The sequence below is a fragment of the Diorhabda carinulata genome, chromosome 12, assembly GCF_026250575.1.
Source record: "Diorhabda carinulata isolate Delta chromosome 12, icDioCari1.1, whole genome shotgun sequence".
In the NCBI taxonomy this organism is placed as follows: Eukaryota; Metazoa; Arthropoda; class Insecta; order Coleoptera; family Chrysomelidae; genus Diorhabda; species Diorhabda carinulata.
The window spans coordinates 6,709,493-6,725,322 of record NC_079471.1 but is presented as its reverse complement, the minus strand read 5'-3'; the positions used below and the strand labels follow the sequence as shown (position 1 = coordinate 6,725,322).

Here is a 15,830-nt window from a genome sequence, read left to right as displayed (position 1 = left end):
TTGTTTAAAATATTATTCTGTTTTATAAGCAAATGGATTGTTGATCAATTCGTGTAGATGATCCTAATATTCAAACACTAAATTATCCCTGTGAAGACCCAGCAAATATTTCTATTGGAACCAGACTCAACTAAAAGATTTAATAATGAACCTCAATGGATTCTAATAGTCTAATACAGAGATTTGGAACTAGCCTTAAGAAGTATTATCATTCCAGAGGAGATAAAGTTTAATAGTTAGAAACGACTTAGATGAGATCATCAGAATCTTGGATAATGAATTGAAATTGATAGTTGTGGTGTAAAATTCCAGATAAAAGAAACAATCAAACAAATGAACTCAAGCTTCAAAGTTAGTGTAGACTACAACTACATTGACGATCATAATTATACTGCTTGTCGACATTTCGGTAACCAAGTTCTCTTCTTCAGAGAACGAAGGTAAACAGTGTAATTGTAAGTTTTGGGCAGGTAGTAGCAAACATTGAGTTGAGTACAACAACAAGAGATTAACTATATTGTCATTTATATTGAAAGTATTTTTTTACGTAGAACAAAATGACTTTTTTACGCTTATTTTATTAATATTTCGGAAATTTGTTGATACCTATGATAAAGATAGTGTAATAATATATAAAATATCGAATTGCAAAATATGTGAATGTCCGTGAACAAATACAGTACCATCATTTATGAATGATTAGGAAATTTTAAAAATTAATATTTAAATTGGTAATAGTGCAGATGACTCAAATATTGAGGTTAATTAGTTATTCAATATAATGACATTGTCACTTTCTATATTGTTAATAATCCAAATGAGAACAAACTTGTATATATATACAGATAGATATATCGATTTTTTTTCTCCAGTTCTAATTTTAAGATAAAGTGTGAACATTCCAAGGCACCAAGTACTTTCAAGTCCTTAATTAATAATGTTTTTCGATTTCTCGATATAGGAACATTTTACGTAATAAAAATTAGTTGGAATAAACTCTTGAATAATTTAACAATAAACAAAAATTTGTAAATTGGCTGTTATGAGAATCATTTCGAATTGGAGAGCTGAACGAAATGTTGGGTTTCACTTTAAAACAGTCTGAATGTATACAAAACTAAAATTTGTTAATAATTCGATGATTAGATGAAGATAAAATAACTTTCACTCTATTACAATATTAATAAAGAATAAGATAATTACAAAATTAAAAAAAAAATAAACTTAGTTTATAATTTGCACAATACCTGCGAATATTACAATGAGTTACGCCAATGTACAAATTATAGTATTTTTGAACCAGGATACCTACATTATGACCCAATTATTAACCAAAAAATTACCACTTTTTCGAGCACTTATCAAACAGCGGAATTCATTAACATGCCCAGAACAGCTGAAGACAGAAAAAAATTGATTAAAAATCAACCTTCAACAGGTTCTGGCTTCTATAAAAGCTTTTTTTATATTTGTTAGTAGCATCAGTTTCTAACGTTCAGCAATATGAAAGGACTGCTGGTAAGTTCGTCCCATTATGTATTAGTGAAAAAAAAATTACATGGTGGTTCGTAATTAACATTTTGATTCATAAATTAATTAGAATATTAGAAGGAACACAGTTAGTTAAATGTCTACTATATATATATATATATACACGTTGAGAATATAAATTTCATAGTTTGAAGTTTAATTATTAGAGTGCTGCGCTTCATCAACTACTTATGTCTTTTTTGAATCAAACACTTAATATCAATACTCTAACCGTTTTGTTTCTTGTAGAATGGTTGTGATGTAAATACTTATTTATATATATTACGCTTTTTACTATTTGTCCACATTTGGAGTATTGCATTTTGTTTTTATTGAAATTTCTGGAAAGAAGAATCGAATGTATTTACTTGATTTTTTTATTTTATCAATCTTGTTTCAAATAGAATATTTTTTATATCTATCAGTCACTATTTGGAAATGTGGAGAATATAAAACGAATTCAATCATCTTGAAATACAATAATTTTTGTCTATTCAAATGTTGGTAAAGTAAAAGTGATCAAGACAAATCAATATTTATTACTATATAAAATTGTTTCTGATTATATATGTTCAAATATTAAAAAATTGTTTTGAGCTGCAAAATAGTTGTTACCAATATTATAAACCTTGGAGTTTCAAACAATTGGAAACAGATCGAATTTTTCCGTTTTTACCAATGTACCAAATACCAATTAGTTTATATTCTCAAATTCATCAAAATATCAGTGATATTTACATATCTACAAAAACACCTCGAAGTTCATAGTAGTCAAGAGAAAGTTCAATCACATATATTCAAAACATAACTTTCATCGAAGTAGGCGACTTGAAATTTAAATTGAAATCTAGGTGGAATCTATTTTAATTAAATACCTATAAATATGTCGTTGATTTCGTGAACAAAAAATAGTTTTTTCTGGTTTTCTGTTATTTTTATGAATATTGTTTTCTTTAATAGTAAATATATTTTCCTTCAATAACCATTAAATCTGTCCACGATTTCTTTCTAACCTCGACATACGTTTCTATTCAAACTTTCTCATTTCATTAATTTTTTATCTCATGAGCGGTGCACATGGGGTAGTATCTTGGTGAAAGGAATCCTTTTCTTCTGTATATAGAGCTCTTTTTTGATAATTTTGGTACTATAACGTACAATAATGTACATTGATAGTGTTTTTTGTTTGTTTTCCCCTCTTGAAAATAGTTAATTGAGAAAATACATTATCTTACTAACCCATTGTTGACGGCATTCACCTCGTCCAGTTCACTCTCAAGTTTGTCCTTTTGAATAAGCTGTATAGCGATTAATTAAGATGTTATTTATAATCCTAGATTGATTTAGAATTAGCTTGTATTTACACAAACAGATACAAACAGTCCGTTGGTTGAATTCCTTAGAGAAGTGTTATTATATATAGTTCTTTCCACTCCACCGGAAAAAATACAGTTGAGGAAGGCTCAACAGAATTATAAAACGTATTAATAGATACTAATATGTCGTTACATTTGAAAACTTCCAATTAACAAACTACTAAACGTGATTTATTCTATAGTATAAAAACACTACGAAATTCCTAAAAATACTTCTTTTTAACTCAGACGAAGTATTGGCACACTAATAGGAAGAGAATTATAATCCAAAAGTAGTACTTTACTCATCAAACGTCAAAATAACTAAGCACCGATTAACTAAGATTCAGTGTAACTCAGCATCAGTGTATTAGAAAATTTCGCAATAATTTCAAATAATTCAAATTCCTGAACACAATTTGTTAATAATTCGAATTTGGAAACTATTATTCTATTTATTTGGATATATCATTTGTAGTTAATTAGAATTGAGAAATGGCCTAATACTTTGCAATCTTAATAATGTCACATTAAGTGATTGAGCTATCAGAAATTGACGTTTTGTTCATTGAGAGCACATAATGAGATATATTAATCAGCCTAGATAATTTCAAATGAAAATATGTTAAGCATTTAAGAGTGTTGTTACTTACTGAATCCATTTGCATCAATTTTTTGCTTGTGTAATATTCTATATGCTTTCGTATGATTCAAAAAAATTACTTTTGGTAGTCATGAGATTTCAAAGTTTGAACTTTAGTAATAGGAAGGATTCCAGAAACAAAAAGTTGAAGCGATCATTGAAACAACAAATGTTTCCATTTTTCCATTTCCATTTAATTCCTCAACGTTAAAAACATTTCTCAGTTTCGGCGAATGGACTCCATTCTTAAACGATTTTTAGTAATTTTTTGTAGTGGTGCCCCTGAATAACAGTTTTATTTTGACAACTGAATGAACGATGCATTATTCTGTCATGTGTGAGGGTGGTTAGGTTAAACATCACTTCAAAAGTGATTGCAATTTCAGGTATTTGTAGATGTCAACATTTTGACGAATATTTAACGTTGATTTCCAAGTCAATAAGTCTTTTACATTGTTGAGCATGTATAACTTTTACTCATGGCATCAAAAAAAAAACAATTAACACATTTCCCGCAATTCTGGTGGTGTAAATTCTTCACCCGTTTACGGGATGCGTTTTATTGTAATTTGAATATTTTAAATTCAAATAACATTTGTTAAACATGGATCAGTGCTACCAACCGACCACCGTAACGGTGTAATTTCCCTAATGGATATTTTCAACAATTTTTCTATAGATAAATTATGTGAATACACGCCGCAACAGAGAAAATAGTATAAACCACTCGTAAAAGAAAGCCGTTCTAGCTTTCGTTCCTTCCAGGGCCGGATTAAGATTTATAAGGCCCGGGGCTAAAATAATGACGGGGCCCCCTTAAGGAATTCGAAAACCCGGAAAAATTCACAAAATAATATCAATACATCAACACATCAAAAAATATAGAATGATTTCCAAATGATGGGGCCCTCTTGGACCTGAGGCCAGAGGCTATAGCCCCCCAAGCCTCTAGCTTATTCCGGCCCTGGTTCCTTCACAATTTGGAACTCTTGCTGGAATGAAAAGCCTTCTGTTCTTGAATTTTGATATACTATTCTCTACTAATTGCTCAGTTTCCGAAGAATTTACTGAACTGAACTTTCTGGAATAAACTTCTTAAGAAACAAGGAAATATTTAAGTAGTCGCTCGTCTTAATAGCATTTCAGCAAATCATCACGCATATTAGCGTCGATTACCAGTTTTAGGTTAGGGAAAAATTAGTGAACTTGACATTTAAACATTTTTCGATGGAATTCAGTTCAATAATTTAGAAAGGTCGTACCGCATTTGATTAATTTTATATTCAACGTAGCTTCCGGATATGTCCTTGACCCATAAAACTGTGGACATCAAATTTAATCGTATTTATTTATACTTTCTTTGTTATTCTCTTTTAGTGTCAAATCAATACAAATTTTTAGAATCGATTTTGATAAAGATTTATGAAATTACCTGACAGTATTCTAGTCCTGATTCAAAGAGTTTACAACACACAAATAGATGTTCCATTAATAAATTCCATATAATTGTAGAATGATAATATGATCGTTACGAGGTATGAAACTACCTGCAGGTATTGAAATAAAAGTGAAACTCGAGACCAGGGTTGCCAACTTCTGGCGACAGAAATCCGGGACACCAAATGAATAAATATATATATATATATATATATATATATATATATATATATATATATATTTATGTTTCTAAATGTTGGTTTTGGGACTATTCTGTTTCAAAATTAGTTTTTTTATTAATTTTTAAAAGATAAATAACTTGACATATCGTCAAGTTAGAGTCCTAAAATCAAGAACATTTAGAAGCATTAATATATCAAAAGGTCTAAGAAATAAGGAAATAAAGAAATTTTATATATATTATATAGTCAATAGTTACAACCTCTCCTTGACATCACGCTCTTCAGAGGAGATGTAGCCAGGAAAGTAGTTGTTTTCTCCTTAAAAGGACGGCAGAAAGAATACATTTTCGAAATATTGATGGTGAATAGTAGAAATCTTTTATTTTGATAGATTACTAGATTTCATCAACCATTTGAGTATAAATTTATTTTTTTCTTCTTTCTAATTTCTTGGGTTCGTAGGTTGTTTGGATAAAATAATGAAATTTCGATAAAATATCACATTTTTATATATAACTTAACGTTTCGCTCTTTCCTTGGGAGCATTTTCAAAATAATAATAAATATATGATGATTAAAATATTTGGAGAATAGATAGAGTTAAGTTATATATAAAAATGTGATATTTTATCGAAATTTTATTATTTTATCCAAACAACCCACGAACCCAAGAAATAAGAAAGAGGAAAAAAATGAATTTATATATATATATATATATATGTATATATATATATATATATAAAAGTGTACTAACTCTAATATATTCCAAGCTTTCGAATACTTATGTATTCATCGTCTGGGAATTAATTAGTTGAGAATTGCGGTGTGATAAATTTTGTCTTTTGTTCAATATTTAAATTGACGCGTCGTAATAGACATATTAAGCGTATTGATTCTTAGGGAAACGCTAGATGTAATAAAAATATTAGCAGAGATAAAAAGTATTAGGCACAAGGGAATGTGAAATATTCGTTCGAAAGCTGAAAAGAAGATAAAGAAAAATAACAATAGAAATATTCAAATTATTCCAGTTTCTAAATTTCATTGGATGATATTTTATTTTAAATTCATTCATTTATTTCAGTTAGTTAGGGAACACGAATAATATATATTTTTAATTAATAATAATAAAAATATAATTAGCACATACTATGCATTTTTTAAGGAAACAACACTATGAAGTAAAATAGATTTAATAAATTTTAGGACTGGAATTTTTAAGTAGGCATATATATATAAATAGCTAACCAGCAAATGATATGGATCTAAATTAAAAGATATAACTCTATGAACACACTTTATTATTCAACTTACTTTGTTAGTTTGTAAGTGACAAATTTTTTATTCAAAATCAAATTAACATTGCTGTTAATTTTTTCAATTGATCTTTCGCATACATGACTATCCCTGAATCAATTAAGAAATCAACTCATTAATTGATCAATTAGTAGTGGTTACTTTTAATATTCCACCAACTGATAACGATAGTATTAATCATATTTTCTATATACATTGAAATAGATGGCGCTGATAGAGTTATCAATTAAAATAAATATTTTCAAGAATCACTTCTAATATAGTAAATTATAATTAATTTTTTTCAACTTATAACTTCTGATATCTTTCTTTATGTTTTTCTTGATAAATCGTCTAAATTTAATTATTTTTTGCTAGGAAATAGGTTTTAAAACACAGGGAACAATCGACGTTTCGATCTATTTCGGTCTTCATGAAAATATGACTTGACATCATACACACATTTGCATAATTATATCAATAGATCACCATCAATATGAGTATCAAAAAAAGTGTGTTTTAAATAAAAAAAAAAACATTTTTCTTAGTTGTTACGTTTCATATAAAGCAGCCATCAATTAAATTATTCATACTTCGCATCAGAATTTATAAAATATACAATTTTTACACAAATTCTCATTCCTACGTATGTGAACCGTTTCTAAAAATTCCTTTTTCTGTTGTATCATAATATTAGTTGATATTTGTTGACTATTTGAAAAATATCTTCATATTATAATATATTGAGCACGTAGAGCTGATTATAATTCCAATTAGAATTCTGTCAAAAGAAAAATGTACGGCACAAATTTCACAAGGACGAGCTTTCCAAGTTTTCATAATTCATCCCTTCGATTCAAATCCCGTTACGACCGTTTCATAATTTTAGGAAAAAACTTCAAATTTGTAAGTGAAATAAAACTTTTATAATTACAAAAAAATAATCGCTACGGACGAGAGGTTAAAGTTGCGGATATCCCTTCACTCAAATCCTTATTTAACTGATATAAAGTTTTGTACTTTTAAATTTCGGAAATTGCAACTCAAATATTACTGCTGCTACATTAGAGCATAAGAATAATACATTAGAAAAACTTTTTTGAAAACTTTACTTAAAGATACTCTAAAAAATAATACGTGAGGGTAAAAAAGGATTCGTAGTAGACAAGACTCTCGCTCCCTTAGGTCTTCCATCACCGTTGCGTACCATCTTTTCCTTGATCTTCCTTTTTTTCTTATTCCTCTTTGTTCTATGTCCATCATTTTTTTGTTGCTCTAAAATCTGGCATTCTTTGTATGTGACCAAGCCACTCTATTTATTTGGATCTTATTATTTTGGTTGATTCTGCGTCTTCATATATTTGATCTTCTCAGCCAAACTACTCCCTCCTTTTTACCTCCTTGTGTCTATCCTTCTGAGTATTTTTCTTTCCCATATATCTAACTTCTATTCCTCTGCTTTGTTAAGAATCCACGTTTCGCTTCCGTAGCTCACTTTTGGTCTTCTTGAGATCTTTTGGATCTTATTATCGCGTTCATCGCTCCAGCTCCCCTCGTCATCCTTGCTTCCAGATTTTCTCCCTCGTGATCGTCGTTTTTGATAACCACCCCAAGATATACATAACTTTAAACTTGTTCTAAGCTCATTGCCTTTTCTTCATTCAGTTATATTGACAAAATTTTCATTGCTTTTTTCGTTTGTTGTCTTTATCATGAACTTCGATTTATCTTCGTTGACTCGTAGATTCAATGCGTTTCTATGAAGGCTCTGCAGGCTTCTTAAATCTCGTTTTCCGATGTTGGAAGGATAACTACATCGTGGGCGCAAACCAGTAGTTGCTTTGTTCTTGTTTTTAATGTCCCTGTTCTGGTCCAACCGATTTCACGTACTATCACAGGATCTCCCTGTTTTAGTCCTGTATTGGTCTGGAAACATTTTGATATACCTTTACCTCCGTTTTTTTATGTTCAAGTATCATTTTCGTAAGCTTTTTTTGAATACTAAGATTGTTCATAATGCTGTACATTCACTGCGTTTGTCTCAGAGTGAAAATGTGGTCTATGTCTGATCTTCCAGATCTAAGCCCGCATTGGTAGCCACCGAACAAGTTTTCTCCATATACACTCAAACTTTTATCTATATTCTTAGTCAAAATTTTGTATATTGTACCTAATCTATCTACAAATCTAAAAAATCGCCATAGGGACTCTCTTTAATCCATACAGTCAACTAAAACCATATTCATCGACCATCCAATAGTCCATTTCATTCACGTCATCTACCAAACTCTCATTGGACTTGATATAACAGTCTCTCTCATCTGGCTTTCATCGCACACTGGAATTGCTGGAAATGAATCTGCAGATCGCCATGTCAAATGAACCACACAGAATCCTCCTGAAATCCCAGTTGAGCTGGCCAATGATTTGAAGACTAACTTCAAAAACCTCATTCGAAAATCTTGGCGCGATATATGGAGAATTACATAACATCCACCCATCTATATCTCACCTTTCCCTAAACTTTTTGAATAGAAAAGAAGTTGTGACAATAAGAAAACTTCGTATCATCAACACAAAACTTACGGCTATTTAATGTCGTCAGAAAGTCTTCTTGTCGCCAAAGTAGTCAAGTTCCTGTGTCTGTTAAGCACATCCTCACCAACTGCAAAGAATATTCTACCGCATACCAACAGTTTGATATGAAAATCAACCTCAAGGAGACACTTAACTGCCCAACGGAAATGAGGAAAATCGTGTGGAGATTCTTAAAGCCACAAAGTTTTATGAGAAAATATAAATAATTTACGTATTGTACGAGTAATAGATTTTGTAACAGTCCTTTATTTAACTTATGTACGAGTATCGTATGATTGTTTTTGTGTGCCAATGACCAGCGCTGTCGAGGCACGTTAAACTGAAATAAAAAAAATCCAAAAAATTATAAATTTATCGGCATAGTTGCGATATTACCGTTTCATCGAAGAAAATAGTGATTGAGATTATTTATAATAGCAGTAGAAGGTTACAGAATCCACTAAAATTTTTATAATTCAATTTTTTTCAAATTAATATTGATTTTTAATAAAATTTTGACTTATAGACATTAAAAGATAATTTTATTGATACATATTTTTTATGTAATTCAAAATTGTCCTTTTTTTAAACCATTTTTGTTGCAAATTTTTACAGATGAAATTGTACTATGGCAGAAAATAATGATTTGCCCCAAAACATATGAATAACTAAGTTTGAGTTTTTGAAACCGTTGGCCGTATTCATACTGAACACACTGTTTACACTACCACTACACCAACACTCACAATTACACTATCTGATTCGCGTTTCGATAACCAAATTATTGTCTTCAGAGACTGAAGGTGAACGTCAGTTTTCTTGGTTATAATTTTGACCTGAATCGTAATTTCCAGGGCTTCGTTATTCATTGTATTCCTTTTTTGTTCTTGGAAAGAGGAGTCAAAAGTAGAAGTTTACAAACTTTGCTGGTACTTCAAGAGCCATTAAAAATTATCTTTTTTCTTTAAAAAAATCACAAATATAGAAAGTTACATTATTGGCAGCTTTAGTTGTTTATACATCCTGAAAATTTGATTGAATCTAACTTATACCTTGTCATTTCAAATACGACTTGAGATTGTTATTTATTAGCTGTTTACAAACTTTACTCTTAATGATTCAAGCGATTTGGATATCCTCAAGACTCAATATACCATTGAATTACTTCACTGCATCGTTTGAGTATTTTGTATCCTCAATATGAGGGCCTCAACAGCGGAGCTCTAACTAACTGTGTGAACGTGAGTTTTTTGTTGTTAAATTCAGCAATTGCGTTTGAAACTATTCAATATAAATTCTAAATGGCTCATTTATTAATTCCATTTGTTTTGAGGAGATTTACTATGAACCTGTGAGTATTTTCATTTACCTTGAATAATTCGAATCTCTTAACGAGCTTATGTTTTTTGAAGTTACTTTATATCAATTGTTTCTGTATTACCTTTCCCTTAAAGCTTTTTATCTTGTTCATTTGTAATATCTACTTTGAAACAACTTTATCTTCTTCAAATTAAGGAGGCTCTAGACTTCTTTTTCAGACTCTAATTGTAATTAATTCAAATAGATGTTATTCTGAAATTAGTTGAAATTAGAATTGAAGATTTTGATGATAGGTCAATAAATTTTTCGTGTGGGAGCCGTTACTTTATACCGCAGTTCTACAATGAAAAACTTTTATAGTAGTAGGTCTTAGAAAATCATCATGTTTATTTTATACATTTAAAAATTCAATAATTCAACTCATTTTTATTATACACTATGCAACACTACTTCAAGGTAAACTTATCTGGTAACTAAAATAGGAAATACCAAACAACTGGACCAGTTTGTTTTTGTTTAGCTACCAATTGACTTTAATAATGCGTTTCCTTTAGTCTATCGCAATATACTGATTCTAGAATATATAAAGTGTTCCATCCGAGGAGTTTCTGATTTTTTTTAGCCAATACGTGAAGTAAAACGTATATAAATAATTGTATTGTAAAATGAATCTGATTGTGATACTGTATTTTTTCATTTGCAGATTATCTTTTTGGCTTACGTAGTCTTTGTTAGTGCAGCTAACAAAAATAACAAAAAAGATGTCAATAAACGAAGCTACTTATTTCCCTCCGATGATTTAGTACAAGGAATAGACTACCAAGCTCCTTACTCAACATATTCATCAGCTATTTCAGCTCCAGGATCCATAATTAGTTCAGCTCCTCTATCATCCGGTTATTTAACACCAATATCAACTTCTCGGTCAGCGTATGTATCACCAATTTCAACAGCTGATTCAGTTTCATTCTCAAACGCTGGTTTGACTTCTTATCCAGCAATTGACACATCAGTATATTCTCCTTCCATCTCATCTGTTGGTTCGAGTTATTATCCAACAGTTGATTCGGGTTTATATCAATCCGCTCCCGTCTCCTCAGTTCGTTTGCAATCATATACAGCAGCTGAATCACCTTCTGTTTCTTATGGTAAGTTTTTAATGGTTCAATATTTGCTGATTTTATATCTTTACAGCTAAATTTGTTAAATAGCAGTTCATTAGAAAAACAAATTTGATGTTCTCTCCTCTAAATATAGACTAAGATTAACATATAAGGGATTTCTACATTTCAACTAGTTGCTAGGTTGCATATGTATGGTACAGCTCTAGTAACTAGAGCATTAATTATTTCCGACTAATAATATTAAAAGTTTATAGTCGGATAGAGTATAGCCTCCTATTCAAGTGCTCGGTCGTGGTTTTCTATTTCCTTTAATTTAGTTTCCAAGTGGTTTCTTCGCAGAGAACAGGACGGCTCTTGTCCCGGTAAAGAAACTCCATTTTTCGCCAGAATATTTGCTTTCTGATTCACGTGTAAATCTCTGACGAGAAGCACCCATAGAAGAAAAAAATTGTTTTCTTTGCTTCGTTCTTCAAATGTTTCTCGGCATTTTATGATCAACTGGATTATTAGTGAGTTAATCACCAGAGTTTCTTCACTTTGAGGGAGACTTTTCTGACAGTTTATTATCAAATTCGTACTCACCCTCCAATGGATAGAACTTTTCTTTCAAGGGTCCTATTGAATCGTGCCAAGTACACCTTTCCAAATTGTTTTGAAGGCATCTCTATTCTCTTTTTGATTTCGATCTCGATCTTCTCGACATAACCTGTTATATATTAATCATCTATTGGAAGTTCTGGGACGAGAATTTAGCCATTAAGACGTTGCACTGTGCTGAATTTGTGATTCTGCTTTTTCTGAAACCACTTTCTTTCATCCTGATCTTGGACAAGTCTTTATGGCATTGCAGAAAGACACCAGTTCTGCACTTTCCTCAAATTTCGCTCTGAACTGTTGCTTTGATCATCTGCCTTCATCATAGTGCACTTCCATCGCAGTGTCTTTATTCTCACATTTGGTGTCCTTTGAGATATTCTTGGTGATTTTATTCCACAGAAGTCTTCTAGGTGGAATTCTTGAATCAATATTTTGGAAGTTTAAGACATGTGATTTATACTTACAATAGAGCAACGGGTATATTTCTTATGATGGTATGGTATATAACTTATGATATACTTAGAATTTTACGAATTGTATCTTCTCATCTTACTAATTAAAATTTAGAATGTATGTTCATTTGTTGACAGTTCAACCCCAATACAATGTGATCAACAAAAAAGTTCCTGTGTACGTTTCCAAACCAGTACCTTACGAAGTAACGAAAACAGTAAAAGTTCCAACTCCTTATAAAGTAACCGTTCCTAAGCCCTACGCTGTGCCAGTAAAAGTAAATGTACCAGTGGAAATACCAAAGCCATACGAAGTAAAAATTGAACACAAAGTACCTGTTCCAGTAGCCGAAAGGTAAAATATATATTTCCAAATATATCTGTATTAAAAAAATATACACAGTTTCGTATTTCCTTATTTTGCGTTGGAATATCCTTATATACAACCCAATATTCCCGTAGTAATCTATTATAATTGCAGAGTACCAATAGAAATTCCAAGACCATATCCAGTTTACAAAACTAAGAAAGTTCCAGTGGAAATTGAAAAGCCCGTCTACGTCAAAGAGAAAATAGAAGTACGTTATCCAGTTCCAAAACCATACCCTGTGGAGGTACCTAGCGCCGTCCGTGTTAAAGTACCACAACGAATTCTTATCAAAGAGCCTCAATTTGTGTCCTCAGTAGGTACATACGATAACGGTAAGATTCATAATTTTTTTGATATCATGATAAAAATTTCTTGTATTTTCGTTACAGCGTTCAGTGTACCAAACTTTGTCTATGGAAAATCAGTCGATAATGCATATATACCAACTTCATATGGTAAAACCATTTTATCATCTTCATCAGCAGCAAAATCGCTTGATGATTCCATTTCAACAAGTGTACAAGAAAGTGCCGCGATTGGACAAACTCTTACTCAACTTTCGGAACAATCTTTGATATCAGGCCAAACAGGTTATGATCAAGCAGTCCAAGGTTTTGGTGGTCAATCCTTCGGAATAGATCAGGGATTCCAAACTGGTTTCGGTGGAAACTATTTCCCAGGTCTCCAGCAAACTTCTGATTTTTCTGTTGACGGGCTCCAATCGTATGAAGATTATAGAAAAACACACCTATCTAATGGAGTTATAAACGATGAAAAGGAATCTGTTTCTGTAGAAGCAAAATCTGGAGATTTAGACAAATCAAACGTGGAGGGCGGAAATGACGCCGTTGAATCTACAGAAAATAGTACACCAACTCCAGTTAGTGCAACTGAAAGCGAAACTGAATCATCAGAAGGATTCAATAGTGATGAATCCACAGTGCCATCTCAAACTACTGATATTTTGTGAAAAGTCAAATCTAAATACGCAAAGTTATGAATTTATATTTTTTAAATGAATTTATTTGTGTTGATAATTGTAATACTGTTTTAATTAAAAGATATATCTCTTTATATTTATTTATAGGTATATTGTTTTTTGTCGTACCATAATTGTTTACGTGAAAGTACTTGGCTGTTTATTTTTTTAAAGTAAAATTTACTAGAAAGTTATTTTTCGTTTTGACTGAACTACATACTATGAATTGATTAATCCTTAAACCATTTGGGAGGAAAGGAGAACATGGGTCATAAAAAATCGCTACAGTTCCAAATTTAAATATTACTAAATTCTTATAAAGAATAACGAGTGTTATTCGTATTAAAGTTTGGAATTTACATCTAATTAGATGATGCAGCCCAAGTTTTTGTCAACTTTCAACAAACATGGCGTAAACATAATTTCCTACGACTACTTTTGAAAATATTAGATTGCACACTCATTTTTATCTAGACAGTAGCTTATTTCACACATGTACTAAAAAATAACAAATCATACATGTATTGAAATGTTTCTTTTTCTTATGTTATATATGGTCTCGAACTATAGAGGGAATACACGAATACAACATGAATCTGGCTGGGTGCCGAAAGGCAAAAGGCCAAATTTAAGAAGACTGAAGAAGTAGACAGTATTTTTTTTGAGGTTATATTAGTGTTTGTAATAAAAATGGAAAGTTTGTGTACTTCATCTATACAGCAACAAGAGGCAATAAAGACATATGTTAGGGATACCACCAATAATGCAAAATTACAAAATAACTTTACATTTAACTCTTATGACGTCTCAAAAAAAAAATGAACCAAAATCATTAATAATTATTTAGTTCTTGTTAGGTATCTAATATAGTTGCAGAAATTTATTGTTCTATTGGCTCTTTTTCTGTTCTTTATTTATAAAATATTTCATAATCATTCTTTTCGTTTTTGTCATCTCTACCATTACAAAATAAAAATATTTTGTAGGATTTTTTAACTTTTCAGCACACGTGTTTATACACTTTTCAACACATGTGTGATATTATTTAATTGACTTTCTTATTTAAAAAAAATAGTTGTTTACGTGGTCGTAGGAAAAATAGTGTGCATAACTCGTTGGAAACTATATTAAGCACTCATTACGTGGCTTGTGCAAATCAGTAACTATGTATCACTTTCCAAACTCGTTAGATAACATACTAATTCCATTTTAGTATAGTTTTAGTTATAGCGAATTATATTTGAAACATGTTATTGTAGAAAGTGACTCATATTTTCAATACAGACCTTTGCGGTTCTGAATGAAAAGCAAATTTGACGAAGTCGTGCAATTTTTATCAAAAATAATACATTTTAGAACAAATTTGTTGTGAACGAAGTTATATTTCTTTATTTTATATATGTAATAAATAATAGACTAATTTTTCATAAAATATAAGCTGATAGATACTAACAGTCTTCTTTTGTAATGAAGTTATCAAGATTTCATATTTTCTGTTCTTCTTTTCAATTCATGTTCGTTACGTTTCACACAAAATATGAGATCACATATATGGAAGAACTATTATCCAATTTTTTCATCGTTTAATTTGGGCTTAACTTAACAATAGATTGGAGATAGTCTGGAAAAAGTTTTTAAGCAAAATATAGTCAAAGAATCGAAAACATGAAAGGAGTAGAATAATCGGAATATGAAGGAGAATTATAAGACAATATGAGGACAGAAAAAGATATCACGGAAGTGGAGCTAACAACATAGAAGAAGAAGTTATTGAATATTCATGAACAGCTGGAAAGAGATGGCTATTAAAAATAATTCATATTATATATTAAAAAAATTAATGATTTCCAATCCGAGTCCGTTCAGGCGTTCTATCCAACCGATTTGCTCAATTTTTTTTTTCAATGAAAGGTATTGATGCACAGATCAGCCATCAACCATCGGATTTCATCTAATTTTCACCATTCT

At 30.6% G+C, this 15,830-nt stretch overlaps 2 protein-coding genes across 13 annotated transcripts in view; one reads left to right on the top strand and one right to left on the bottom strand.

The window, feature by feature from the left end:
• Positions 1–15,830, bottom strand: part of LOC130899969 (disks large 1 tumor suppressor protein) — a 1,257,949-nt gene that overhangs the window by 1,106,357 nt on the left and 135,762 nt on the right. The gene's annotated exons all lie outside the window — the stretch shown is intronic.
• On the top strand, positions 1,485–13,963 carry LOC130899972 (uncharacterized). Its single transcript, XM_057810244.1, has 5 exons — positions 1,485–1,518; positions 11,044–11,488; positions 12,652–12,868; positions 12,995–13,215; positions 13,273–13,963. Exons 1-5 carry the CDS (start codon positions 1,504–1,506, stop codon positions 13,851–13,853), a joined length of 1,479 nt encoding a protein of 492 aa, XP_057666227.1. The 5' UTR covers positions 1,485–1,503; the 3' UTR covers positions 13,854–13,963.